The 24,883-nt window shown below is 44.8% G+C and overlaps 1 protein-coding gene and 1 non-coding gene across 3 annotated transcripts; both read left to right on the forward strand.

Moving 5' to 3' along the window:
* The first annotated feature begins 84 nt into the window (after positions 1 to 84).
* On the forward strand, positions 85 to 24,741 carry NCAPD2 (non-SMC condensin I complex subunit D2). Of its 2 annotated transcripts, none has more exons than XM_027681320.1 (31): positions 85 to 228; positions 324 to 399; positions 507 to 565; positions 1,021 to 1,202; positions 1,793 to 1,932; positions 2,255 to 2,382; positions 2,467 to 2,590; positions 2,672 to 2,819; positions 3,750 to 3,947; positions 4,462 to 4,596; positions 5,160 to 5,244; positions 5,837 to 6,014; positions 6,266 to 6,387; positions 7,326 to 7,535; positions 9,476 to 9,650; positions 11,125 to 11,209; positions 11,359 to 11,492; positions 12,469 to 12,601; positions 14,153 to 14,237; positions 14,333 to 14,494; positions 14,736 to 14,950; positions 16,602 to 16,713; positions 17,016 to 17,139; positions 17,344 to 17,499; positions 17,715 to 17,892; positions 18,905 to 18,999; positions 21,464 to 21,544; positions 23,606 to 23,792; positions 24,012 to 24,138; positions 24,275 to 24,436; positions 24,609 to 24,741. In XM_027681320.1, the coding sequence occupies exons 1-31, from the start codon at positions 96 to 98 to the stop codon at positions 24,689 to 24,691; spliced, it is 4,212 nt and encodes a 1,403-aa protein (XP_027537121.1). In that variant the 5' UTR covers positions 85 to 95; the 3' UTR covers positions 24,692 to 24,741. The 2 variants fall into 2 exon arrangements, with proteins under 2 accessions (XP_027537121.1, XP_027537122.1); XM_027681321.1 differs by having other exon boundaries at positions 5,840 to 6,014.
* Positions 626 to 946, forward strand: LOC113966670. The gene has a single exon (XR_003533917.1). It is a non-coding gene; the product is annotated as a small nucleolar RNA U85 (small nucleolar RNA).
* Positions 24,742 to 24,883: the final 142 nt, after the last annotated feature.

Genomic DNA, 24,883 nt, shown 5'->3' on the forward strand with positions numbered 1-24,883 from the left:
ACGCCGGCGCGCGGCGAGGCCACCGGGCGGTGATAGGCCCGTGGAGGGGGCGGGGCGATCGCGGCCCGCGCGCGCTGTTTTGAGCTGTGGCGGCCATGGCGGACGTGGCGGCGGCTCCACAGTTCCAGCTGCCCCTCGCCCCCGCCGACCTGCTGCGGGACGATGGCCGCGGGCACTACGTGGTGCAGGAGGTGCTGCCCATCCGCGAACTACCACCCGCCCTCGCAGGTAAGTTCTCCCCGCGCCCCCCCTCCCGGCCTGGCCCGGTCCTGCCGCCGGCTCACGGCCGTGTCTTCCCCGCCCTTCCCCGTGTTTTCCCGCAGCCTTCCGGGCCGCCTTCCGTGCGCGGGGCGCGCTGGCCGTGCTGCAGCACTTCGACTCCGTGTACAGCGTGCTCCAGTGAGTACGGGGGGCAGCGGGCGGAGGGGGAGGCGGAGAGGCGGGCGCTCACCCCTTCGCCAAGCGCTGTTTGCCCGCTGCCCTCACGCACTGTGCTTGCCCCGCAGCCACTTCCGAACCATGGGCACCGCTGTCAAGGAGGACGCCCTGGAGCTGATGGTGAACGGTGGGTATCCGCTGTTTCTGACCAAAGCAGGACTAAGGGAGAGGTTGCTCTCCCCTGGCAGCTCAATGATGATATAAAGGCTAATGTGACTCAGCCAGCTGGGCTGCACCCTCAACCCACTCCTGTCATACGGGTCTGTAATCTTGGTGGACGATGCTGAGCTGTGCATGTTCGCTGTAAGGGCAGACCGACAGAAAATCCTTTAGCCCACATCCCTGGAAAATACATCTTCAGGATGCGTCAGCTCAGAGTGAGTGTTTCTCTGAGCTGAAAAAGGGCTGTGGGGATAGGATAAGACAGCGTGTCCAAGGTTTGGGTTGCAGGGGGCAGCCCATGATATCTGGTGAGATGTGAGCACACATCTTTGGTAATCTGATGACTGCTCTAAGCCTCCAAAAGAGAGGATGGCTGAGGGGCCCGGCAAGGAGTGCTCACAACTTTCTGCCTCTCTTCAGTGGTGTCCCATCATTCCAATGAACTTCCTGGCATCCTGAGTGACGCTGGGCTGAGCCATGCAGACCGTGCTGCTCACCTCAATGCTCTTAAGATGAACTGCTACTTGCTGACTTCCCTGGTGGATGCCTTTGAAATGGAAACCCTCAAGAACAGTTTGTCAGAGGCAGATCCTGGTGGGAAGGTAGGTGAGGGGACTGGGAGAAAAACAAGATGATAAAAGTCAGAAAAATTTTTAAGCTTGATTAACATCTATGAGATGTTATAGCTGCGTTTATTTAAGCCTAATGCCAGCGAAAGCAGTGCATAAAGCGGAGGGCTGGTGTTTCTGTGAAACTGCACATGGAAAACAAGTGGATAATCCTGTCTAAACATCAGCAGGGACTTGGATGCTCAGGCCTTTTTGTTTTGCTCTTCATTGTCTGGCTGGTACTTAGTGTGCCAGTATTTTCTCACGGGTTTGTTTCTGTGGGAAGAGAGGAAGGCAGCAGATGCAGGTATGTCCTTAGACCATGGGAGACACCACTGCTGGCCTCGATCCGGGTGCCCGTGGCTGCCGGCCGTGAGCTGCGCTGGACAGTGGGGCAGTTTGAGCTGAGAGAAAAGAATTTGGGAAAGTCCAGTGTGATTCTGTGATCTCGTGCATATCACTGTGTGTCTCTTAATGCTGTAGAATTAACAGACATTTATTTTCGAGGGAAGAAGGTTGGTGATTTATTTTTTTTTCTGTTATCAAGCTGCTGGTGTTATCACATTGTCTAATCTCCTTTCTAGAACAAGAAGAACCATGCCAAGACTTCTGGATCCTTCTGGGAAGAGGAGAGGGAGCGAGTCTTACAGCTGCTTACGCAGGTGCTGCAGCTGGATCTCCGTCAGCTTTGGGGTGGTTTATCGGTGGAAGAAGAGTTTGTCAGGTATGGGATGGAGCAGATGTAGAGGTGGGATGAGTGACTGGTTCTCTGGAAGGGAGGGTTAAATGTTAAATCTAACAATGAGGTGGCATTACAGTCATCTGAAGGGTGCAGATCGTTGGGAAACTGAGGAAACCAGCTTGAGGCAAAATTAATGTGTATAGGAACCACTTCCTTTCCTCAAAAATTCAGATGTTGCTTGCTAATTTTTAGAGGACATTGGAGAATCTCTTTGGTTTGATAGAAATGTTTGCCTAGTGTGGTGTGGTAGAATGATATTGGTTCTAGTTGTGATAGGTTTGCTGTCTGTTTTCTGTGGCTTTAGCTTAATGATGGGAAGCTGCTACCGTATCCTGGAGAATCCAAGTATCGGTCTTCAGAGATATCGTGCCACACGGGAGGCTGTGACACATCTGCTTGCTGGAGCTCTGATTCACTGTGGTCAAATGTTTAGTGAGTTCCTGCTCTTCTGCCTTCTTCCTGAGGCCATTCCCAATTACTTTCCCTGAACTCTTTCTTCCTTGTCTTGTGTGAAAGGTGCCACTCTGAAAATCACGCAGATGCTGCAGCACTTTGAACATGTAGCCCCTGTATTTGCACAGGCCGTGAGCCTCTGGGCTAAAGAGTATGGTCTGAAAAGTCTGGTGGGTGAATTGCTAAGGTGAGAGAAATACCTTGACACTTGTCCTTCTACCCCTAGCAACTTTAGGCACCCCATTCCTTGTTTCATCTTTCTTTGCAGGGAAATTGGACAGAAATGTCCACAGGATTTGGCTCGTGAGGCTTCTGGAGTCAAGGGTTATTCTACCTTTATAACTGAACTGGCTGGACAGATTCCGGCTCTGGTGCTGTCCAACATGAGCGTTCTCCTGCACCACTTGGATGGGGAGGTGTGTTTCTGCATTGTTACCTGTCCAGAGAAGTCAAGTGGCGGAGGTGCTGCTATCCAGTTTTTCTGTCTGAAAACAGAATCTCTTTCACAGAGTTGAAGTAGCCAAAACCTGCCCTTTGGAATAGGTTTTTCCCTTACCTAAATGCTGCCAAGAAAGCAGAAACCATGACATCTACTGCCTGGTAGTCACGGTTGGATGTCAGAGAATGGGAGACTGCTTACTGGTCTGAGCTCCCAGCTATTGTCTCTTGGTCTTCAGTACTTAAGTTTGTCACTGTGTTACCTTCTCTTAAGTGTTTCTTATGTCAGTTCTTCACCTCTGTGGACCTAGCTGGACAGCAGGGTTGGATTAGAATCATAGCTTGGTTTGCGTTGAAAGGGACCATAAAAGTCATCTATTTCCAACCCTCCTGCCATGGGCAGGGACATCTTCCACTAGACCAGGTTGCTCAAAGCTCCATCCAACCTGACCTTGAATGCTTCTGGGGACTGGGCATCCACAGCTTCTCTGGGCAACCTGTTCCAGTATTTCACCACCCTCACAGTAAAGAACTTCTTCCCAATATCCAATCTAAACCTACTCTCTTTCAGTTTGAGGCCATTCCCCCTTGTCCTATCACTACTTGCCCTTCTAAAAAGTCCCTCTCCAGCTTTCTTGTAGTCCCTTTAGGAACTTGAAGGTGCTGTAGGGTCTTCCTGGAACCTTCGCTTCTCCAGTCTGAACAACACCAACTCCCTTGGCCTGTCTGCATAGGAGAGGTTACTCTGTCTTGCAGGCACAGCTATGTTCAAGTTTAATATAATGTCCATAATAAAAAAACTCAAGGCTGGAGCCTGGAACTTGGAAGGGCCAAACTTTGGGCCATCCCTTGACATATCAAGTCATGTCTTTTGGCCATTCCTGGTTCAACAACTCTACTCTTTGCAGAGTTACATGATGCGAAATGCCATTCTGGCAGCTATGGCAGAAGCACTGATGCAGGTGCTGAATGGTGACCAGCTGGAGGAAGCTGCCCGTGGCACTCGGGACAAGTTCCTGAGTATGCTGCAGGCCCACGTGTGTGACGTCCATAGCTTTGTGCGCAGCCGCGTGCTGCAGCTTTTCACTCGAATCGTTCAGTGCAAGGTAAGTCTGTGCTGGGGAAAAGGTGTTGCCTCAGTCATCCCTTCCCCTGTTGTGTTTTCTGAGGGAATTTCTGCCACTCTGCCTTTTGTTTGCAGAGACTAAAGTTTTAACAGAGAAAGGTATTGTCCCTGTGTACTCTGGTGTCTGCAGTTCCTTTTTTCCAAGAGACCAAACATCTAGGGGTGAGGGAAGTGGGGGCAGAAATTAAATGGTGCTCTTTGTTACTGGAACAAACTAGAAGAAAGAGCACAGCATGCAGCCTCTTTTTGGACACTGGTATGGGAGAACATCACCCTTGCTAGATATGCTAAGACTGGACTCAACAGGACCCTGTATAACCTAAGTCCTTGCTTTCAGTGAAGGCTGGACCAGAAGATACCAGAGATCCTTTCAGACCTAGACTTTTCTGTAAATCTATAATCTGTGCCTTTTAGTACATGAATACATCTTCAGTAAAATAACTTTTCCCAAGTCTCTAAGCCTCTGATAACTTTGTGCTCTCATTGTGTGCTAGGCCCTGCCTTTGACTCAGTTCCAGTCTGTGATATCACTGGCTGTTGGGCGTCTCAATGACAAATCTGTCATAGTAGTTAAAAATGCAATCCAGCTCCTGGCCGCGTTTTTGTCCAACAACCCCTTCTCCTGCAAGGTAATTCTGATTAGTGTGATGGATATGCTATATGTCTGTTTGCAGGCCAAATATCTGCAGTGTGCTATAGCCTGGGGAGCAGCCTTTCTGTGTCTTGTGGGAGGGACAGCGTAGCTTTTGACTATGCAGGTGGGAGCTTTCTTGTTTTTCCAGGTTCAGATCTTGTAGTCTCAGTCTCTTCTCTCTCTTAGTGTGATTGGTAGCTTTACTGAAGGCCAGGAGGGATGTATTTGATCAAGGTAAAAACCTGCAGCAGTTTAATTTGAACCCAGTGTGGGGTTTCTTTCCTTAGGATCAGAATTATTTTTTTAGAATAGTCTGCATGGAGCTGCAGCTCTCTGTTTAGCTGCACCTCCTTCCAAGTTTCTGAGCCTTAGACTGGCAATTTGCAGCAGTTCCTGTTCTAGGATCGGGGCCAACGTCGGCTATTCCAGTTTCCCAAAACAGGGTTATCTATGGGGATTGACAACTAAAGCAGAGAGTGGAAGAGAAAGGAGAAGTCTGGCATTTCAGAAAAAAAAGGATAAGTAACATATTTCTTCTTCTCTTCCTGGCATCTTCAGCTAAGCTGTGCTGACTTGGACAAGCCACTGAAGAAAGAAGTGCAGAAACTGCAAGAAATGAGGGACCGTGTCAGATCCACAGCAGGTAATTTCCTTTCTTCATCTTTTCCCTTTCCAGGGCAGTCCAGAATTTACTTTTCCTCACTTTAAATTTGCTCCCAGGTGGGATGGCTTTTTTTCTCAGATCTTAGCTGCATGAGATTGAGAGATCAGATAACTGGGATTAAACTCAGAACAGGTTTTTGTATAGTGGTGTTATGAAAGGATCATAGTGATATCCATGTCTAGATCAACAGTCCATGTAGCTAAATATCCTGTTTTCAGGGTAAGAACTGAAAATACCTATGAACATCTTCCCAGGTTTCCATTTTCAACCACCGAAGGACTGCTTGAGCTGTAATTTTTGTCAGATATTAATTTAAACGTGATTTGTAGGCAGCAGCAAGTCCAAGGCTAAACAAATGATGGCTTTTTTTTTTTTTACATTCAGTTGTTTCTTTGTTATGCCAGAGTTCTTGTCTTACTCCTACTGTAGTCTGGGTGGGGTCAGCAATGGAAATAGTGCCTGCTGAAGGAGAGAGTGGGGAAAGTAGAATTCCTAAGTTCCAGATGAGTTTTTCTCCCTGTATAAGGTGTCACCCGAGTCTTTGAGTTCTTCATTCCTTCTGTTTTATAAGTAGCTCCAGTGATCACCCCAGAGGAAGAGTGGGAAGCAATGCTGCCAGAAGTTAGGGCTGCCACGCAGCAGCTCTTTCAACCACTGCAGGAAAGGGAAGAGGAGATGCTGGAAATTGAGGAAACACTGGAGAGTACAGTGGAGCAAATCACTGGGCTGCTGAGGAAGCTGAATTACAAGTAAGAAGGCTCTGTGGTGCGAGAGTGTTTATTCCAAGGGATGTTCTCTGTTCAAGAAAGGTTTGAGCTCCAGGGTGGAGTGATGATTTCCAGTAACATTACTCTGTAGGGAGAGATTGACATGGCCACCCAGCACAAGATGCTGGTAGGAGCTGCTTTCCGCGGTGTTCAGGGCAAAGTTGGATGGTTTCCCTTGTGTTCTGCCCTGGTGGGTTGCTAATATTCTTCTCTTGGGCAATGTCATTGTCCAGGAGTGCAGCCCGCCTTACACAGAAGGCCCTGTGTCACTTCCAGGGGAAGGAACCCTTCAGCAGCCTCATGGAGGAAAATGAGGAGGCAACAATCCTGGATGTTCTGAAGAGACTTTACACGGGTAACTATTTCAGATCATTTTGTCTGTTTCTTAAGTGCAAGATGATGCCATAACTAGACCAAAACCCTCTGGAATGCCTTGTTGCTCCTTCTGACCTCTGGGGCTCATTCTATGTGTATTTGACAGCTTATAGAGTTGCACCATCTCTTCATCTAGTTTTGGCTGGATCACATTGGTCTTACTTCATTTCTGGTCAGAACAGTTCCATGTTCCCAGTAGAAGTGCATTTCTGATGCTTTACCTCATGTAATATCTGCTGAGGGGAGTGAAGCCAGTGTTACCCACTCACACCTTTCTGTCCTGTGTGAATTAGTCAGGAGTTCTGCTTCCTGAACAGGTGGTGGCACATAACACTTACCCTTAGCCTTGACCAGGTATCTGGTTCAAGCAAAGTCTTGTTTATCTGGGACTTGAGCCTCTGGGTGTATTTGCAAGACTTCATGTGCTTTGTTTGGTATTTGTTTCAGCATAAGGTTACTTAGCCAATCCCCTTGACCACATTTCTATCAGAAGTCTACTGTCTGAAATTCTTCTTTACTTTGTCAACTTTCCACACTTGCACAAACTTTTCTAGTGAGTAGTAGTGTTTGCCTTCTCCCTACTCTGCCCTGTTTCCCTTTTAGTGCCTCATCTATCTTTGGGGAGCTGTCAAGATTAACCCCTTCAGGATTTTAATGGACTTTACCCCAACTGGACTGGGCCTTTCTACATCCTTGTACTAAGCTGGCATGTCTGTGGAGCATCTCATTGTAGTACTGGAACTTGCCCTAGAGCATGCTGAGATTTTGTAGTCAGATCTGATGGCAGAATTTGGACTTTTGTATCCTGGCTCATGGGAAGTGTCACTATGTGGTGGGGAGAGAAGGGTTAAAATGTCCTGAACCGTGCCTATTTCTCTTGTGTCTTCAATATCATTCACAAACAAGTGTGCTGTGCAGGTTCATGCCCAGGAGAGAACAGTGAGGATCCTCCAAATGACAACAATAGTCATAAGACCAAAGAAGTTGTACAGGAAGAGCAGTCTCAAACAGAGCTGGTCAAACAGGAGACGTTGGTGCAATACCTGCAAGATGCTTACAACTTCTCAGTGAAAATCACAGAAGCTCTGAACCTGATCAGCAAGCTGATGTATGAAAACTCTGTCTCAGGTATGTGAAATAACCATGGGGCATTTTTTTTCTCATTCAGCATTTCCAGATCTCTCCCCTTGCTGGAGAGATGATGTAGTGATGGAGCTCCAGGAGAAGGGGAAAAGATTGGAGGAGCTGCTCTTCGCTGAGCAGGTGTCACAGGTACTTCCAGGATATTGGAAAAGCAGTCACTATCTAAATGAGTGTCAGGAAGGGGCTGAATAGGGCATGAATGGGCTCTTTAGGAATCCGTTCTTAAAATATCAAAGTTGGAAGTGTTTTTAAAATATTTTAAAAAATGTTTTTGAAAACATTTGAAATAAAATGGTTTTGAACCATTTTATTGGTCACCAGCCAGGTGACCAAAATGCCTTCACTTGTGGAAGCTATCCTGCCTCCAGTGGGGAAGGATGTATGTTCACTGTCCTGGCTGAGGTTCTCCCAGAGTAAGCATGGCCAGTGAAACTGGGCCTTGTTACGTGCTCAGTGCCCTGATAGAGCTTCAGGTGTTGCGCTGGCCACAAGAGGAGAACTAAGCAGCTGATCTCATCCACCTCACCTTTCCTCAAACTTTATTTTATAGCTAAATGTGAGCTGTGGCCTGGTGCTCTTCAGTGCTGTAGTGAAAGGTGGTGATGAGTCAGCCTTTGAGTTAATTCAGCTGTTCATATTTAAAATTAGAACTACTGTAACCATTTAGACTTTTTTTGAAGTGTTTATCATGAATTGGCATTTCCAAGGGAGCTGAGGTACAGAGGGGCACAATTCCCTCTCCCATCCTCTCCAGCATGTCCACTTGCACAGATCTGGGATAAGATGGGTCTGGCGCAACAGCGCCCTGGCTTCATGGAAACACTTCTGAGGCTTCATCTGTGTTAAGAACTCATATGTTACTTGTGATAAGCATGTGGGCTTCCCCAGCAAGGTTTGATATCTAGCTATTTGCACACAAAAAAATGAACTCCTGAGTTCAGTGTCTTTACAGGTCATTTGAAGTTCAAGGTCAAGAGAGTGCCCCTACCTGACACTTAAACACCTGGGATTTGGTTGTGGTTTTTTTTTTCTGGCTGTGCAGACTTTACTAACTTGCCATCTCCCTGTTGTCCTGTAATGCAGCGTCAGGAAGGCAAATTCAGTGTCTGGACAGTGGAGATGTTTTGAGACATTGTCTCCATTTGGAGAGAGTACACTGCTGGATGAGGGGCTGGTACTAAGGGATGTGTGTGCTCAGATTTAGCTTTTTGTAATTAAAGATTTAATATTTGAAGATTTAATTTTTTTCTGTTGCAAATTTATACCTTCTGATGTGACTGGAGGCAGGGAAAGCATACCAGCTTTTCTGATAGATGTTCTTAATTCAGATTTGGAAATTGGGGCTTATGCTGGTAAAAGCTCCTACTTAACCAGAGGTCAGACTATGAACTGTTTGTTGTACAGCTTCTCTGTACAGCTACGTTGGCTCTCTTGGGAATGCTGGCTTACTTAACATTTTTTCTTGTCTTATGAGCAGGAGACTGGGCAGTATATTTTGGGAGTAGTCAAGCTGGAACCAAATGCATTATTCCAGAGCCCATTTATACATCAAATAGCTTAGTTAATCTGGTTATAGTGTTGCACTGGGACTTATATTCAGCTGTTGTCTGCTGTGACCATGAGATTTTTTTTCCCCCCAAAATTACTGTTTCCCAGAAGACAATTTTTTCTTTTTCAGACATTTTCCTGAATGTATCACGTTAGATTTAGCTGTAATTTTGTTAACTTGTGCCTGTTTTCTCTGGGACATCTACATCTGTGTACTAGTGATCCCATTCTGACTTGAGCCCTCTGCAGACATTAGCAGTGATCTTTAGATGCCTGTAGAGTTTGCTGTGAGAGCAGTACCCCTGTGAATTTGTTTGAATGGCCTCTCTAATGGAAATTGGGAAAGAACTGTACTAATGCAAATGTTCCCTCTGCAGTGGTGCAGGAAGCCATTGAGTTCTTTGTGACGGTCTCGCAGTTTGGTGTGCCCCAGGCACTGCTTGGAATCCGCAGGATGCTCCCCCTTGTATGGTCAAAGGAGCCTGGCATTAAGGAGGCCGTGCTGAATGCCTACAGGCAACTCTATCTGAGCCCCAGCGAGGATTCCGAGAGGTATGGGCCTTTGTAAGCAGAAGATGTTATGGGTTTGTTTTGTTTTTTATTTCATCTCCCCCCCTCCCTCCCCTTTCTGCTATTAGGAATGGGGTGTGGACAGGAAGAGAACTAAAAGCTGCCATGCTTCATGCTGAGCTGAAACATAAGGTTATATATCTGGGTATCCCAGCCTTCCTGCAGGACATACTGCTGAGTTTCTGCTCTTGGATTGTCATAGTGTTCGTGTGTGGGAAATTCATGCAGCAAAACTCCAAGGAGTGTCAATTGTGCGTGTTTCTCTTGCCAGAAGGGTTCTTGATTGGCAACAATTAACTAGTTTTTTTGAATGGCTGTTTCAACCCTTTGGGAGTCAACTGCTGTTACAGAGTCTTCCCGTGTCCAAGAGTCTCGTATACTTCACCCTCTGTGGGCAAAGTTGTTGGCCAGTGTCTGTTTCCCCATTTTGAGCTTCTTATAACTGTAGTTTGCTCATCCTATTGGGATAATAAGAGGAATGGTATACAGTATTGTCTGAAGTTGGAGCTATATTTGTTACCAGAGCTCAAGTTTTTTTGCTGGCAAGTCATGGATCCTGTGGCCTTATCCAAGTGTAGGCACTCTGCTTCTGATGTACACAACACATTCCTCAGGGTTTGCTGGGGGTCTTGCTGTCCTTGTTGTGTCCTTGATTTTTCAATAATACACCATTTCTTTATTCTTCACACTATTGAAGGTTAGTTGTTATTATCATTTGGGTGCTTTCACACAGAATTCTATTTGTATTTCAGTCAAAATTATCTTAAATCTTTTTATAACAAATTTCTATGTGTGTTAGATGAGAGGATGTTAAGGGCTCTTTGTTGTTTATTCTTTTTGAGGATTTGGGGGTGGGAGCTGGGTACCACTTGCAGGCTTGTTTCTTTTGTACTGGAGAAGAGCTGTGTCTCCTCTCTACTCTGGCACTTGCCCACTTGTAAATCCTGTTGGATAACATACAATAATTGTCAAGTGTGATCTCTAGTGAGATGCACCATACCTCACCCTCATTTGTACCTCAGGGCAATATAAAGCACCCACTGCTTCTTATTTCTTCTGGACAGTATTGCCTGGAGACAACTCTCCTGCAGTTTGAGCTTGGTCTTAATTGTTCATAGAGAAATTTTCAGTGTCTTATGGTCTAGGGAATCATACTTTGACTTGTGGTTGACAGTAAACTGGGAAGTGGCTGCTGAGTGCCTCTGGCTGGGTCTTTGAGCACCAGGAGGAGCATCAGTGCACAAGGCAATGGACTTTTGAGCCCATGTCATGCTCATTGGCACTTGAGCTGGGTGGCTAGGAATACTCAAGCTTGTGGTGGGGAAAGTTTTCCTGTTCCCAGGGATTAACTCTGTTACCTAATAGATGTTCTCAGCTCTCTAATAGGATAGTAATTGTGACAGTAGCTTTTTCTTTACCTTTAATTTCTTTTATTATTATTTTTCCCCTTTCAAAGGGCCAAGGCCCAGAACCTGGTGCATTCTCTTTCTCTCATCGTGGTGGATGCATCACTAGGAACGATACAGTGCTTAGAAGAAATAGTGAGTATCTGCCTTGCCTGGGTTTGGATTGTATTTGTGATTCTAGGTGTCTTTTATGTTAAAATGGTAGTCACTGCAGTTACTCTCTTTGGTTTGAAGTCCATCCTCCTCTGCCTCTCCCTAGTTTTTTAATTGCATTTCTTTTCCAGATCTCAGAGTTTGTGCAGAAAGATGAAATAAAGCCTGCTGTGATCCAGCTGCTTTGGGAGCAATTCACAGAAAAATCTCAGTGCTCGTCACTAGAACAACGTGCTGCTGTGATGCTGCTGGGGATGATGGCACGGTGAGCCTGGGGTCAGGTCGAATCCTGTGAGTGGGAGGATCTACAGGCAGTCGATTTTTATTGAAGAACTGTGGGTGCTGCATGAGCTGACCCTTTTGTTTTGTAACTTCAAAAATAGTAACCCTATCATGGGGTAAGAAAGCCTGGAACTAAACACAGTTGTGCTGGGTCTCACCAGCACAGCCTCTGAATGAGTATGACATTATTTTCCTTGTGTTCTGAATGTCCATCCCTTCTCAGAGTTTACCGTGTCACAGCTCTGCAGCTTTGTCTGTGTTTGAATAAGAACAGTGAGAAGCTGCTGAGTAGAGATCTCTGGAGCTTTTAGCACGAAGGGAAATGAATCTGTTTCACTTTCTGGGAGCAAAAAGAATGTATCTGCACTATAAGGTTTTCATTTCCTCAGTTTCCCAGCCCAGTAACCCTTTGGCATTCAAATTCAACTTACCTTCTGATTGCTTCTCGCTGTCCCTACCTCAGTTCTTCATCAGTCAAAAATATGCCTGCATAATGATGATCTTTCACAAGCAGAAAGGGGAATGGGTGGGTGTGGGGTTTGGGGGGGGGGGTTGGATGATGTTATTGTTTTATTTTGTTTCCCACAGTAGGGGAGGAAATGGCACGTGTCGCCAATCCTGAGCTCTTGGGCTCTTTTCTAGTTTGCAATATTTTTCTTTGTCTTACCCTTATAAGTTTTGCTCTTTTCTGATAAGGAAGAAGAGTCAAGAATCTTCTTCCTTTATAAAGACGCTCTGCCCAGTGTTGATCACTTTGGAGAACTACATCTCTTAGCAGAGTATGGATTACACTGGCTTTTGTGGAATATTGTTTGCTGTTTCTATAGCTGTATCTTGATCCATTGGATGGGTTTTATTTTTTTCCAGAAGGCACAAAGGAGTATTTATCTTGGTTATCCATACTTCTATAAACTTCCAGCAGCACCTTGTGTAATACCCCCATCCCTTCCATTCCACAGAGGGAAGCCAGAGATCATAGGTAGCAACCTGGACATCTTGATAACAGTAGGGTTGTCTGAGAAGGCGTGTGAAGACTATCGCCTGGCTCAAGAAGTATGCAATGTTATCTCCAAACTTGGTGGTGACCCTAAGGTGAGACTCTTGGTTTGTTCTTGAGGTCATCCAGAAACAAAGAAGGGGGGGAAATGGTTTGTATTGAAAGGAAAGAGAAGTAATTAAATTTTTACAGATTTTGAAATTAAGTAGGTTGAGACCATTCAGCAGCACTGTCTGGAAAGCTTAGCACACATCAGTGAACATGTAATAAAAGAATTTTCATTAGGCAACAGGCTGAATTCAATTAGTAAAGAGTTCAGTGCACAAGAAAATATGTTTTCCTTTCAATTCTCTTCTTCAGACTCCCAATTCTAAACTGATTTGTGTTTTCTCAACCATGAAGCCCTTTCCTCTGCTAATGTTTTCTGGTGGTGTGATTCTTTTGCCCTCCCTATTAATTGATATTCAGGAGTTGTCAGCTGTACAGCAGAATATAAAACATGAAAGATTTTCAAACCTGTCCATGTTGTGCTTAGAACAACATGATGGTTGATGGCTTCTTTGCCTGGGAAACAATTTATAATTTCTTTTTTTTAATGCACTTGGGAAAAAAAACTCTCTTTGTTTTTTTTGACTCAAGCATTTGGGGCATTTTGGTTCAGGAGTTCTATCATAAAAGCAGCCCTCCTTCGCACAGCACCATCATTCTGTGTTTGCCCCTTCTGCTGGGGATGTTGCTGCAGGAACTTCATGAATTAATGTGTATCACAACATACTTAAATGTTCTGTAATTGGATGTAATTCAGTTTTAAGTTGACTGAAGTCTGCAGCTAAGTTTGTATGTGAGAAGGGACAGAACTAAAAATACTTGACCGACTGTAGTAGCTCTTCCTCTCTCCCCCCACCCACCCTCCCGACCAGAAATTCAGTACAGAGGACAGATTGTGGTGAATTGAGAATTTTTGTTTCCAGCTACTGAAAGCTGGTAAACCCTCTGTTTTGGTCACGTATATCTTCATCAGGTGGATACAGATGTGCTGGGACAGCTTGGCTACTGTCACAGTTGGTTTAGTAGTTCTCAAGGTTATCTTATGCCCAACCTAAAATGTGTTGGGACTGATACAGAGTATATGCAACAGCCTAATGTGAGATGGTCTTGGATCCAGACTTATCCTCTATTATTTCTTCTGATGGTATTTTGCTTTTAAACAAAACCTTGTGGTTCTGGAGTACCCCTAGGCAAGGGTTTTCTAGTTGGCTTACTGTTAATGACTCTGAAGATGCTCTAAAGGTTTCCTTCTTCATTCATTGTGGAGAAAGAGTCGATAATATCAGATTTTAAAAGAATCCTTTTGAGATTTCAAGAGTTATTTTGATTTAAGGTGAAATAGTGAAACTATCTGGGTTGGCCTGGGATCATCATTTGGCCAAGCTTTAAATCTACCCACTGCTGTCACCATGCCTTCAAAAGTGACAGTAATGTCCCTGCTGTATGTTTAGTTGCAGAGCAGTACTGGGTGTCCCTGTCACGGGCCTAGCATGGGTTTGATTAGCATTGTGCACACAGCAAGATTAAGTACTGGGAAGGGCATGGGGGGAATCTCACATGCTGTTCTTACGTGAGAAACTCATCTGTTCTCTCTGCAGCCAGCAATGGAGAAGAACAGTGCACCTTTTCGACTGCCACAGAATCACATGCTCTTTAGTTGCCTGAGTGAGACCGTGAGTAAAGGTGAGCTCAAGTTAGCAGCAGGTTTGGAGGACATAAGGTTGGGCTGCCTGTGTTGTCACTGGTGTATGTGGTACATTGCTCCCTCTTCTCTTCAGGCTTTGCCCAGCCAAGTACTCACTGGATCCCCTTCATGGATGCAGCAGTGATGCTCATCTACCAGCTGGCAGAAGGGGCAGAGGAGATATGTGCTCACATCCTGCAAGTGTGCAGTCAGCAAGCTCTGGAGAAGCTGCAGGAGGCTGATGGACAGAACTCTGGTGAGAAAAAAAGCTGATGAAGGATATCTGTAACTATGGTTTCCAGTGCTAAAATTGTGTGGCCTAGAGTAACTGCAGGAGAATAGAGCTGAGGGGCTAGTGGAGGTGCTGGCATGGAAGGGTGCCAGTGCCGTGAAAAGAGTCTGTGGAGCGTGGAGATGGCTATACAGTGAGACTTGGCAGTAACTAATGGGAAAGAGGTCTAGATAAACACTGAACTGTAGTAATTTTTCTCCTTCAGATCCAGGGAATTCTCCCAGCAGAGACTCTGGTGGTGCTGCCAGTCTCCCCACATTCATGTTGATGAACCTGGTGTCCCTCGTGGGACAAGTGGCAATGCAGCAGGTAGCACATTTGGAAGTGTCAGTGAGTGCAGAGATACGCAGACGCCGCATCCTCAAAGAGGAGAAGACCAAGAAGCATTCTGACAGCAGCAAAAAGAAGCGGAGATCCCAGGTGAGAACCAAGGGTTTTTTCCTATGAGCAGCTCTTGTAGTGTCCCAGCTACAGCTGACTTCCGGAGAATGCACTACTAAGGTTGCACAAGGTCCAAGGTAATGTGTGTTTTGGGAGTAGAAACAAACACATGTTGGTCAGGATTGACAGGGAGAGCTGAGGTCCTTGAGTGACCCTATTCAGTAAAACTCTCACATTGGTCTTGGGTTTTGGAGAGGTAGAGGGGAGGGAATGAAGGGTGAAGTCCTGGCCATGCTTATCTTCCTGTTTTAGGTAAACATTTCCTTTTCACTCATCACCTCTTTTTTTACCAGTGCAATCTTTTGCAATTGCTGCTAGTGGTGAAGAACACCCATTTGTTCCCTGAGTTCTGGAACCCTGATCCAGAAACTTGAGAGTCTAGTCCTCTCTTAGGTGTAATGATGAAAGCTTAATAGGAGCCTTCTTTAAGGGATCTATGTGATAGAAATGCCCTGTTTGGTTAGGTCTACCTTGGAACATTTTCCAGAGTGTAATGAGGCTGACTTTCTTGGGTAAGAATAGAGAAAAATGTTGTATGTCCCTAGGTATCCAGTCTCTGTTAGATGCTTCCTGCTATGCCCAGAGAACTCTGTAGTTCATTTCCTCATCCACCTGCTTATCTGTGTCACTACCATTTTCCACACAGGAGGAGGTTACTATGAGATTTTCCAAGAAGCAGCACTTGGATACTGATTTGGTCCCCACTGCAACACCCATGTCTCTTTTCTTCCCTTATGTTACTTTTGCCTTGCTGTTATAAGGTTTCCCATAATCTTGCTCATGAGACCAGCAATTTAAAGGCTGCTTTGAACTTCTTGTGTTTAGGATTTGAATGTCCCTCAAGTTGTACAGGACTCCCACATTGATGCCAGGTGTGTCCTAAGTCTGTCTCATCTTAGTAGCATTGGTAGCTTAAGCTTTCTTTACATTCTGGACTCCTCAGTAAAAGAAAGACATGGAGGTCCTAGAGCAGGTCCAGCAGTGGGCAACAAAAATGATTAAAGACCTGGAGCATCTCTCTTATGAGGAAAGGCTGAGGGAGCTGGGCCTCTTCAGCCTCAAGACTGAGAGGGGACCTTATCCATGTCTATAAGTGTCTGAGGGGAGGGTGTCAAGAGGATGGAGCCAGACTCTTCTTGGTGGTGCCATCCACTAGGAAGAGAGGCAATGGGCAGAAACTGATACACAGGAAGTTCCATCTAAACATGCGGAAGAACTTTACTGTGTGGGTGACTGAGCATTGGTGCCGTTTGCCCAGAGAGGTTGTGGAGTCTCCCTCACTGGAGATATTCCAGAACCGTCTGACTGCAATCCTGTGCAATGTGCTCTAGGATGATCCTGCTTGAGCAGGGAGGTTGGACCAGATGACCCACTGTGGTCCCTTCCAACCTCACTATGTGATTCTGTGGTTAGTGTTCTGTGGCATGTGGGCTGGCAAATCCTGGACTACCCTTCACAACTTCATTGAGTTCTTGGGGGAAAAGTGGGTTATAAAATCTCCATCAGTCTGTTGTTCTCCATTCTAGTTGTGCGGCTGGTAACATGCATATACCTCACACTTGAGAGAACTTTGTGAAGAAAGGGGTTGTTGTTGCCTGACATCTTTTTTACAGTCTTCCTTTCTGCACAGGCCACAGGAAATGAGACCACTATGGAGGAGGAGCTGGGCCTCGTGGCAGCCACAGCTGATGACACTGAGGCCGAGTTCATCCACAGTATTTGTGAGACAGAACTTTTAGATGGTAAGTGTGGCTGCCACCAAGGAGTACTGGCTCTGTCTGCCTGTGTGAAAGAACAGGTATGGTGGGTATCCTGAAGGAGGAAGGCTGTTTTCTTCAGAAGGAAACAGTCCTCTTGGCCTGGTGTCAGTTTCCATGTAGGCTGTTTCTTTGCTCTGCCTCTCTGGAGGTGGTTGTTTGTGGTGAAAGTGAGTCAACCAGTTACTGTAGTTTGCAGCAGTTCTGGGATAAATTGAGTAATTGTTTTTAAAGCAGGATACACAAACAGTGCTCTTATACTCACTGTCTTTAACCCCACTCTCTAGAGAAGCACCTGCTCTCTGCCTTTGTTCCACTGGTGCTCAAGATCTGCAACAACCCTGGACTCTACAGCGATTCAGCACTGTCAGCTGCTGCAGCCCTAACTCTTGGCAAACTCTGCATGATCAGGTACCACTGAGCCATGCCAGAGTTCTTTTCCCAGCTTTCCTAGTATTAAGCACAAGCAAATGTTGTAACTCCTTTTCCAAAGAAAGAACAAACACAGAAGAGTGTTCATAAATTACTTTTTTCTTTAACTGTTTTTTCTTCTCTGCTCTCTGAGAGATGGGATTTTGGTATCTATCCCTTCTTTCCTGTACCCTATCTTGTCAGCTCTGAGTTCTGTGACTCTCACTTGCGTCTGCTGTTCACGATGATGGAGAAGTCCACCCTGCCTGGTGTGAGATCCAACCTCATTATTGCAGCAGGAGATCTGGCCATCCACTTCCCCAACCTGGTGGAGCCATGGACATCACATCTCTATGCCAGGTAATGCTACTCTCATTGTTGGGAGAGGACAGGCGATGAAAACTCTGTGGAAGGGTGACACTGGACCTCCAGAAGGTGAGGATGACCCAGGAAACCAAATTTGAAGATGGTGCAGGAAGACAACAGGCCTGGCTATGGAATAGGCTGTCAGGAGTATCAGTAACTTAGAGACGCTCACTCAGCTGCTTCCCGCAGTAACTCTTTGTTTCTGTCAGGTTGCAGGACCCCTGCCCAAGTGTGAGGCAAACAGCTGGACTCGTGATGACTCACCTCATCCTCAAAGACATGGTGAAGGTGAAGGGCCAAGTGAGCGAAATGGCAGCTCTGCTGATAGACCCAGACGAGGCAGTCGTGGAAGTGGCTCAGAACTTTTTTGGCGAACTCTCCAACAAGGCAAGTGGATGATCAGGGACCTTATTTCACGAGAGCAGGGAAGGGCTGTTGGAGGCTGGATCAATGAATGACATGGGTCCTGGAGAGATGCGTTAGTGGTGTAGAGCAGCTGTCTGTCCCTCTGTGTTGCCCAAATAAGAGTAGCTAAAAGAAACTTTGCAATACAAGTTTTGCCTGATGTTGCTGAATTTGATCTCATCCATTCACACTGGAAAGCAGGCTCCAAAACAGTGCCTTGTCCCTTTGCTTTCTTGTGTATGCATACAACAGGGTTTGGAACAGTTTTCTGCAGCTTACTTTTAGGCCCTACAGCAGAGTTCCCTGACCTCATGGCTCAGGCACCTTCTATGAAACCTTTCCAAGTTGTTCTTGGCTGTGGGACATTGAGATACTTAAAGTGAAGCAGTTTTAGCCCAAGCAGGTAAGAACGGTACAGGTTACCCCCTGTTCATTCAAAGTGTAGCCTCACATGGGCCCTTCAGAGTTTGACATTTACTGCCTGAGAGGCTGCAGTGACACTGGGGCTTTTCTGTCTTTGTTTGCTTCATTGAAGCTGAGCCAGCCACCTGACTGTGCTGACTTGCTATCTCTGCAGTGTGTATGACAAAACTATGTAGAAGCAGTGGGAAAGTGAATATGAACCGGACCTTTTCAGGCAAGATGGGAAGCAGTTCCTTGAGCTGAAATGCTGTTTCTTTTATCAGGAAGCTTTTTTCATTGGGTTCTGACAAGGTTGGAAAGCAAAGAAACTGCATCCAAGTCTGCCAAAGAGCAGAGCTGGGTTGCAGTTACAGCTTATTGGTTGGCTGTTTTTTTTCCCCCTTAGCTTCAGCCAAGTAGTCCTGGTTAGGTTTGGCTGGCTGTGTACAGCTCGTTTCAAAAAGCTGGTGTTTTCTGACAGTAGATTTGGGATGGGGAAAAAGGAAGTAATTTTAAATGACAGCTTAATTGGCTTGACTCAAGTTATCCTTTATAATTCTGTATCTCATGTAGAAACTTGTGTTCTGCACAGGGTAATGCCGTCTATAACCTGCTTCCAGACATAATCAGTCATCTCTCCAATCCTAACTGCGGCATAGAGGAGGAATCCTTCCACACTATTATGAGGTATTCTGCGGCTAAATAAATCTCTTAGGACCAGGACTATGTTTATGCAAAGAGGATGCCAGATCCAGGGAAGAAAAACTACAGTGACATATGCAAAGTGCTTTTACAGTTGTTCTCCTTTATCTGACTTTTTCAGTCTGTATTTGAAATGGATTCATGCTAAGGGGAATCGATTTTAAAGCCGCATAGCTGGGGGTGAGGGAGACTCTACAAAGACTTACCACTAACTCAAAATTACTTTCCCTCTAGAAAAGGAAAATAGTTGATTTTATGCGTGGGAATATGGATATGCAACATTGGGAGAACACAACAGGTTTTAAAGACTCTACTGTATTTGTCATGTTGGTGGCCTAATGGATTTTTGTAAGTGGTTTTAGTAAAGCTGTAGTTATAGTAACTATAACTACAGGTTTGGGTCTGGAGTGGTTTTTTTGGTGCTTTGTGTTTTGTTGTGTTTTTTTTTTAAGAAAGCCTTACTGTATAGTATAGAGACATTGGAATATATCAATCTGAGGTTATTGGTTGCTCATAGACAACACAAATAATGTCTTTATTAGTAAAGTACACAAATTTTCCTCTCATGTCTGAAACTTAACCACATGGCAGGTTTTCTGAGTTGCTTGAATCCCTATGGATTACAGAGGGGAGTATTGGACAAAAGTATTGCTATTGCTGAAGAGAAGAACAATAAAATCTCCTGTGATTTTTCAGCTAGCCTTTCTATCTGTGAGAATCCAGTGGATTTAGGAAGAGGGATGGGATTTTGGACAGGTAGGAACTGCAAAACACAGAAAGGCCTATTACTGAGGCTGAAATTGAGACTGAAAATAATTTATGGCAGCAAAAGTAGATGTATATTTTGCTTCAGCTTTCATTAAGGACGATAATGTGAAATACTGGGAAATACAGCATGTGGCTCCTGACAGCACATGTAGAAGTGGAAGTTAATGTCTGAAGTCGAAGCAAAGCATCATAGAGAGACAAGAGACAGCATGCAGAAAAATCCCAAGTAATTTTGGAATTTTCAGTACTATTTTTAATAAATTTCAAACTGGAGGTGTTACCACAGACTTAAAGAATAAGGAGTGTAGCACTCACATTAAAGTGTGATTAGTGGGGTTAAGAAAGCTATAGATGGACTTCTCTGACTTCCAGCAACATACAGGGAGAGAACTGGATGTATCTGGCAAATGAGAGAAAAGGCAATATTGATTTAACAAAGTAGACAGGTATCAAATTAGCCTAAATAATTTTCAAGAAGACCTGATCATCAGTTATCACACCACATGATATCCTTTAAATGGGGAAAAAAGGGAATAGTAGTTGAAACTGAGCTATTTCCCCATGTAGCACTATATGAAATCCTTCCAAAGTGAAGAGGATCTGGTTTAACTTGGAAACCATGGTGGACAAAAGCACAGGCTAGGAATGAAGCAGTGCCTTATACTCCAGGGATACTTGCCAAACCAGAGAACAGGGAGGTGTAAAAAAGATAGGGGGAGTGGGGGGACCATCAGCATTAAAGGACTAACTTGAAGAGTGAGAGAGTTACAGTGGTAATAACTGAGATGAAAACTAGCATAATAACCATAAGATTGAATGTTTAAATGTTGTTTAACGTCTTCTGTAAAGCTATGGCTCAAGTTAGAGATACATTCCACTTCATGCTTTAGCAGTCAAGTTTTTTTCTGGTATAGGGAAGCATTGGTAGTGCTGGTCAGACCTTGCCTGGAGTGCTGCCACAGTTCTGGTCACTTAAGTTAACGATGAATTGATGCTGGAACAACTGCAAAGGGAGGACTCTTGAGAATGCTGTCTGTATTCTGTATCTTGGAAAAACAGCTTGGTGTGAATGCTGAAGACATAACAAAGACTGAACAAGGAGGTGCTTTAGAGCAATTATATCAAGGCCAGTGGCAACCTGACTGAGCTTAAGTTAACAGAAATGTTGGTACAAGAAAAATGGAGGACAGCAGGACCTTCTTAATAAATAGAAGTTATTCAGTGATTTCTATGAGGACATAGTGCAAAATGCACAAGTACTTAACTGTGTGAAAGTTCAGGTCTCTCTGTTCCTCAAGCAACTAAGAAAAAATGGGATTATGTTAGCATTTAACTTCTATTAGGCTTTGTTCCCATTTTAGTGCCAAGTAATGCTCACTTTTGCATTGATCCAAAATACAACACGCTTTCAGCAAATTAATAATGAAAAAGTCACAAGAATGGTTTTGAAGGGGGGAAAAAAATACTGCATGCCACACTGCTACTCTCAAGGTCTGCTTCTCAGACATACTAGTCTGTCAGTGCAACTTGTGAAGTAGGAGATCATCTGAAAGTGTTGCCTGCTCTTAAAACTGGACAGAAGGAAGTCAGCACTGCTGCCTTTTCAGCACCCCTCCTACCTGAAGTGGGGTTTCCTCTCTGGGCTCTCAACTTTGCCTTTTTTTTTTTTTTTCCCTTGCAGACATCTCTTCTCATATATTACAAAAGACAAACAGACAGAGAGCTTGGTGGAGAAACTTTGTCAGCGATTCCGGACTGCCAGGTTGGGTTGTAATCTTAATTTTCCTGACAAGCACTTTTGCTTCTTAGGAATTGTTAGAGGAAACAAGCTTGTATGTGATAATTGTAACAGGTTCCCATCATAATCTTCACGTAGCAAAGTGACAAATGCTGACATAACCTAGATTAGGTCCTGGGGTTTTTTTTTAACTACCTTCCTCCTAAAAATACACGAATAAATATGTATAAATTAAGGCAGTGATTGGCCCCTCTTCCCTCCTTTCTTAAGGAAAAAGTTTTGTGACAGTTTAGATCTGCATTACAGCTGAGCAAGGGGACATCCCACGTGCGGGTTTTATGTATCTTTGTGGTCCTTCTCCACAGGCTATTCCCTTGTAGCTCAGATAGGAAATCAGTGTGTTCAACTAAGCTGGGATCTCCCCAGCAGTTCTGTCTGGGGTCATCTCAACTATGACAGTTGATAAAGGCCTGCCCTTGTTCTATGTGCATGGGCTGCTCAGTACTAATTCTATGCCTGGGACTCTGTTTTGAGTGGTTTTTTTAATTATGTTATTCAAGGGCTTCACTTAGGCTTTTGCTCTGCTCTGTCTGGAAGACATATATGCATTGCTCCTTGTGCTGATTACAGAGTATATAGTGCAGGGCCTACCCCATGAATCTGGGATATCATTTTGCTTTGTAGGTTTTAGAGTTTTTTGCTTCTTTTGGCTGTTCCCCAAGCTGTAACCCAGGTGTACACTTTTCTTTTTTTTTTTTTTTTCCCCCAAGAAGAAAGGTAACAAATTTATCTGCTTCCATGTCATGTACTTCCAATGATATCTTCATTTTAACTTCCACTGGCTTTGGTGCACCCTGCCTTCCTCCATTCCTGTGGTTTTCCTTCCCCATTGCTGTGGCTTTGCCCTTGAGATTTAAGCTGTGTCTGCTTATCTTGGCCATTTGTATACAGTGCCTGGGCATGTGACCTGCTCAGCTGCCTCAGGGAGTTGCATATTTCCCAAAAGATTTGGATTTTGTTTCCTGAGTTGGAGTGGAGAGTGGTCCCTCTCTCCCAGGTTGCCTCCCAGGAATACTGGTGAGCTCTTCACACAACATTGTAAATAACTATCTTTGTGTAAGTTATGTCTAGCCTTTAGTAAAATGTCCTGATATTTCTGTACCGCAAAGATGATCAGCCTGATGAACACTAGTGGTAATGCCAAAGCAAGGCTCTCTCTCCATGTTAAAACAGGACCTTATCAGAGAAGATTTTGCAGCTACTATCACCCTCCTCAGCATTTCTGGCGTTCCAAATGTAGCAACTTGCCAAGTATCATTCAGACTTTAAAGATGTAAATACCTGGATGCTGCAGCTTTGTTCTCATCTGTTTAGGTTTTAGCAGAGCATTCTTACAGAGCAGATGCAGGACAGACTTCAGGCCCTCTGCTTAGTATATATTAATAATAGGGGCTTTGGCCTCAGTTTTTTTCCCCCCCATTCCATCACAGTGAGCTACATTAATAGTTTGTGCATTTATTTTTCTTTCCCTTTGTTTTTTTTCCTATAACTTTTGCTGGAATTTGAATGTAGTCCTTCTTTGATACAGCAGTTGTTATTTGTTGACTTTATAACTTAATGAATATGACCTTCTTTATGTCCCTTTCTGGCCAGCAAAGAGAGAGAGAGAGAACATCAAATACAGCTTCTGCTTGAGATCATCTCAAACATGCAAAAATGAGCAGCCAGGGTTTTTTTATTATTCAGTTGAAATAAGGCCCTTCAAGAGGAGTCCTGACCTCACTGAGTCATCTTTTCTTCCTGGTCAGCAATAACTTCTGATACTTTTTAAACAAGTGACTGTGTTCTTCAGCAGTGGAGCCTTCGTGTTTTTCTGACAGACACTAAATCAGTGTCTTTGGCATACAGTGGTGGTTGTGTGTGGTATGGCACAGCACCCTGTCACTGACCTGTAACAGAACAACCTGAATCTCATGTTCTGCAAGGCAGAAGCACCTGCAGGAAACGCTGTAGCTCTAGGTGAGATGTGCTCACCCTCACACACCCCTTTTTGTAAGAGCTAATGGCAATCTTTGTCTTTCTCAGAACGGAGCGTCAATACCGGGATCTGTCCCACTGCCTTACTCTGCTTCCAGTCTCAGAACGGGGCCTTCACAAGCTGCAGGACAACTTTGACTGCTTTGCAGATAAGCTCCAAGATCCAGCTGTCTACAGTTGTTTCCAAACTGTGCTGGCTCGATTCCGCAGAGCAGGTGTCAAACCTGAGGCTAAAGTAAGGATATGGGACAAGTGTCCAGGCCAGAAAAGCGATTGCTTTTTACATATATTGATTGGAAAACCCTGCAGCTTTCCATTTTAAACAGACTACTACTCACCCCTAGCAATTTATCAATTTATTTATTTAACTTGACGGCAATTCTGGTATGGATGTAATACTTATCTCCCCTCACCTTCTCTTTTTCCCCCCCGCACTGTTTTACATCTCCATCAGGCTCTAGCTGAAGAGCTGGAGCAGAAGCTGTCTGCCTCCCGTAACCGAGGGCTGGATTCAACAGAGATGTGCCAGGAAGGCAGTCAAATTCCAGTGTCAGTACCAGCCAAGCAGAAAACAATAAGAAGTATGTTCCTTTTGTGAGGCTGCAGTCTTCCCCGTGATCCTGCAGTCCAGCAGAGACACCTAGGGATTTTTCCTTACCCTTCCAGAGAGAATGGCTGCTACCTTTCTCTTTTTTTTTTTCCCCTTTTTCTTGACAGGTTCATGCCACCAGCCCCTGAGCCCAGTCAACAGGGATGATGAAGATTTTGTCACACCCCAGCCTTGCACCCTCCGAAACCAGAAGCGTGCCCAAAAGCGCCGTCCACGCAAAAAAGCTGTGATCACCTTCTCCAGTGATGAGGAGAACAGCTCTGAGGATGGTAAGGCATCCTGCATGTGCCCTTGAAAGGTGAAAGGGGAGAAGGACTAGAGATTTGGCCCAACAGGGATGTTCCTTTGGTAGTGGGCTTCAGAGCACTGTGGAGGTTGCCTGGAGATTTCTCTGTTCAAGGCAGTGGAGTGCTGGTTATTGACACATTTTACTCTCTTTAGAGCTATCGGCAGAATTAAGAGAGGAAGAAACCCCCACCAAAACAACTCCCATCACCAGATCTTCAGCCCGCCGGCTGCGCTGAGGGAACCATCTGCCACTGTCTTTAACTAAAAATAAAATTCATCCTTTGCAGCAGTCGTCTTCTCTTGTCTGAACTACCCCATAATATGACAGTGCTTTAAATGAAGACAAAATGGAAGTTAAGATCAGGCTAAAGCAATTCTAATCCTGCCTTTTGGTATCTCCACAAAGAAAGGCAGTGCTGAACATAGCT

Source organism: Neopelma chrysocephalum, unplaced genomic scaffold (assembly GCF_003984885.1).
Source record: "Neopelma chrysocephalum unplaced genomic scaffold, ASM398488v2 Primary Assembly neopelma1_60, whole genome shotgun sequence".
Lineage (NCBI taxonomy): Eukaryota > Metazoa > Chordata > Aves > Passeriformes > Pipridae > Neopelma > Neopelma chrysocephalum.

Coding starts and splice junctions, on each gene's coding strand:
- NCAPD2 (XM_027681320.1), top strand. CDS start 96: ATGGCGGACGTGGCGGCGGCTCCACAGTTCCAGCTGCCCCTCGCCCCC. Junction 566..1,020: donor CCTGGAGCTGATGGTGAACG/GTGGGTATCCGC, acceptor GCCTCTCTTCAG/TGGTGTCCCATCATTCCAAT. Junction 24,139..24,274: donor CAAGCAGAAAACAATAAGAA/GTATGTTCCTTT, acceptor TTTTCTTGACAG/GTTCATGCCACCAGCCCCTG.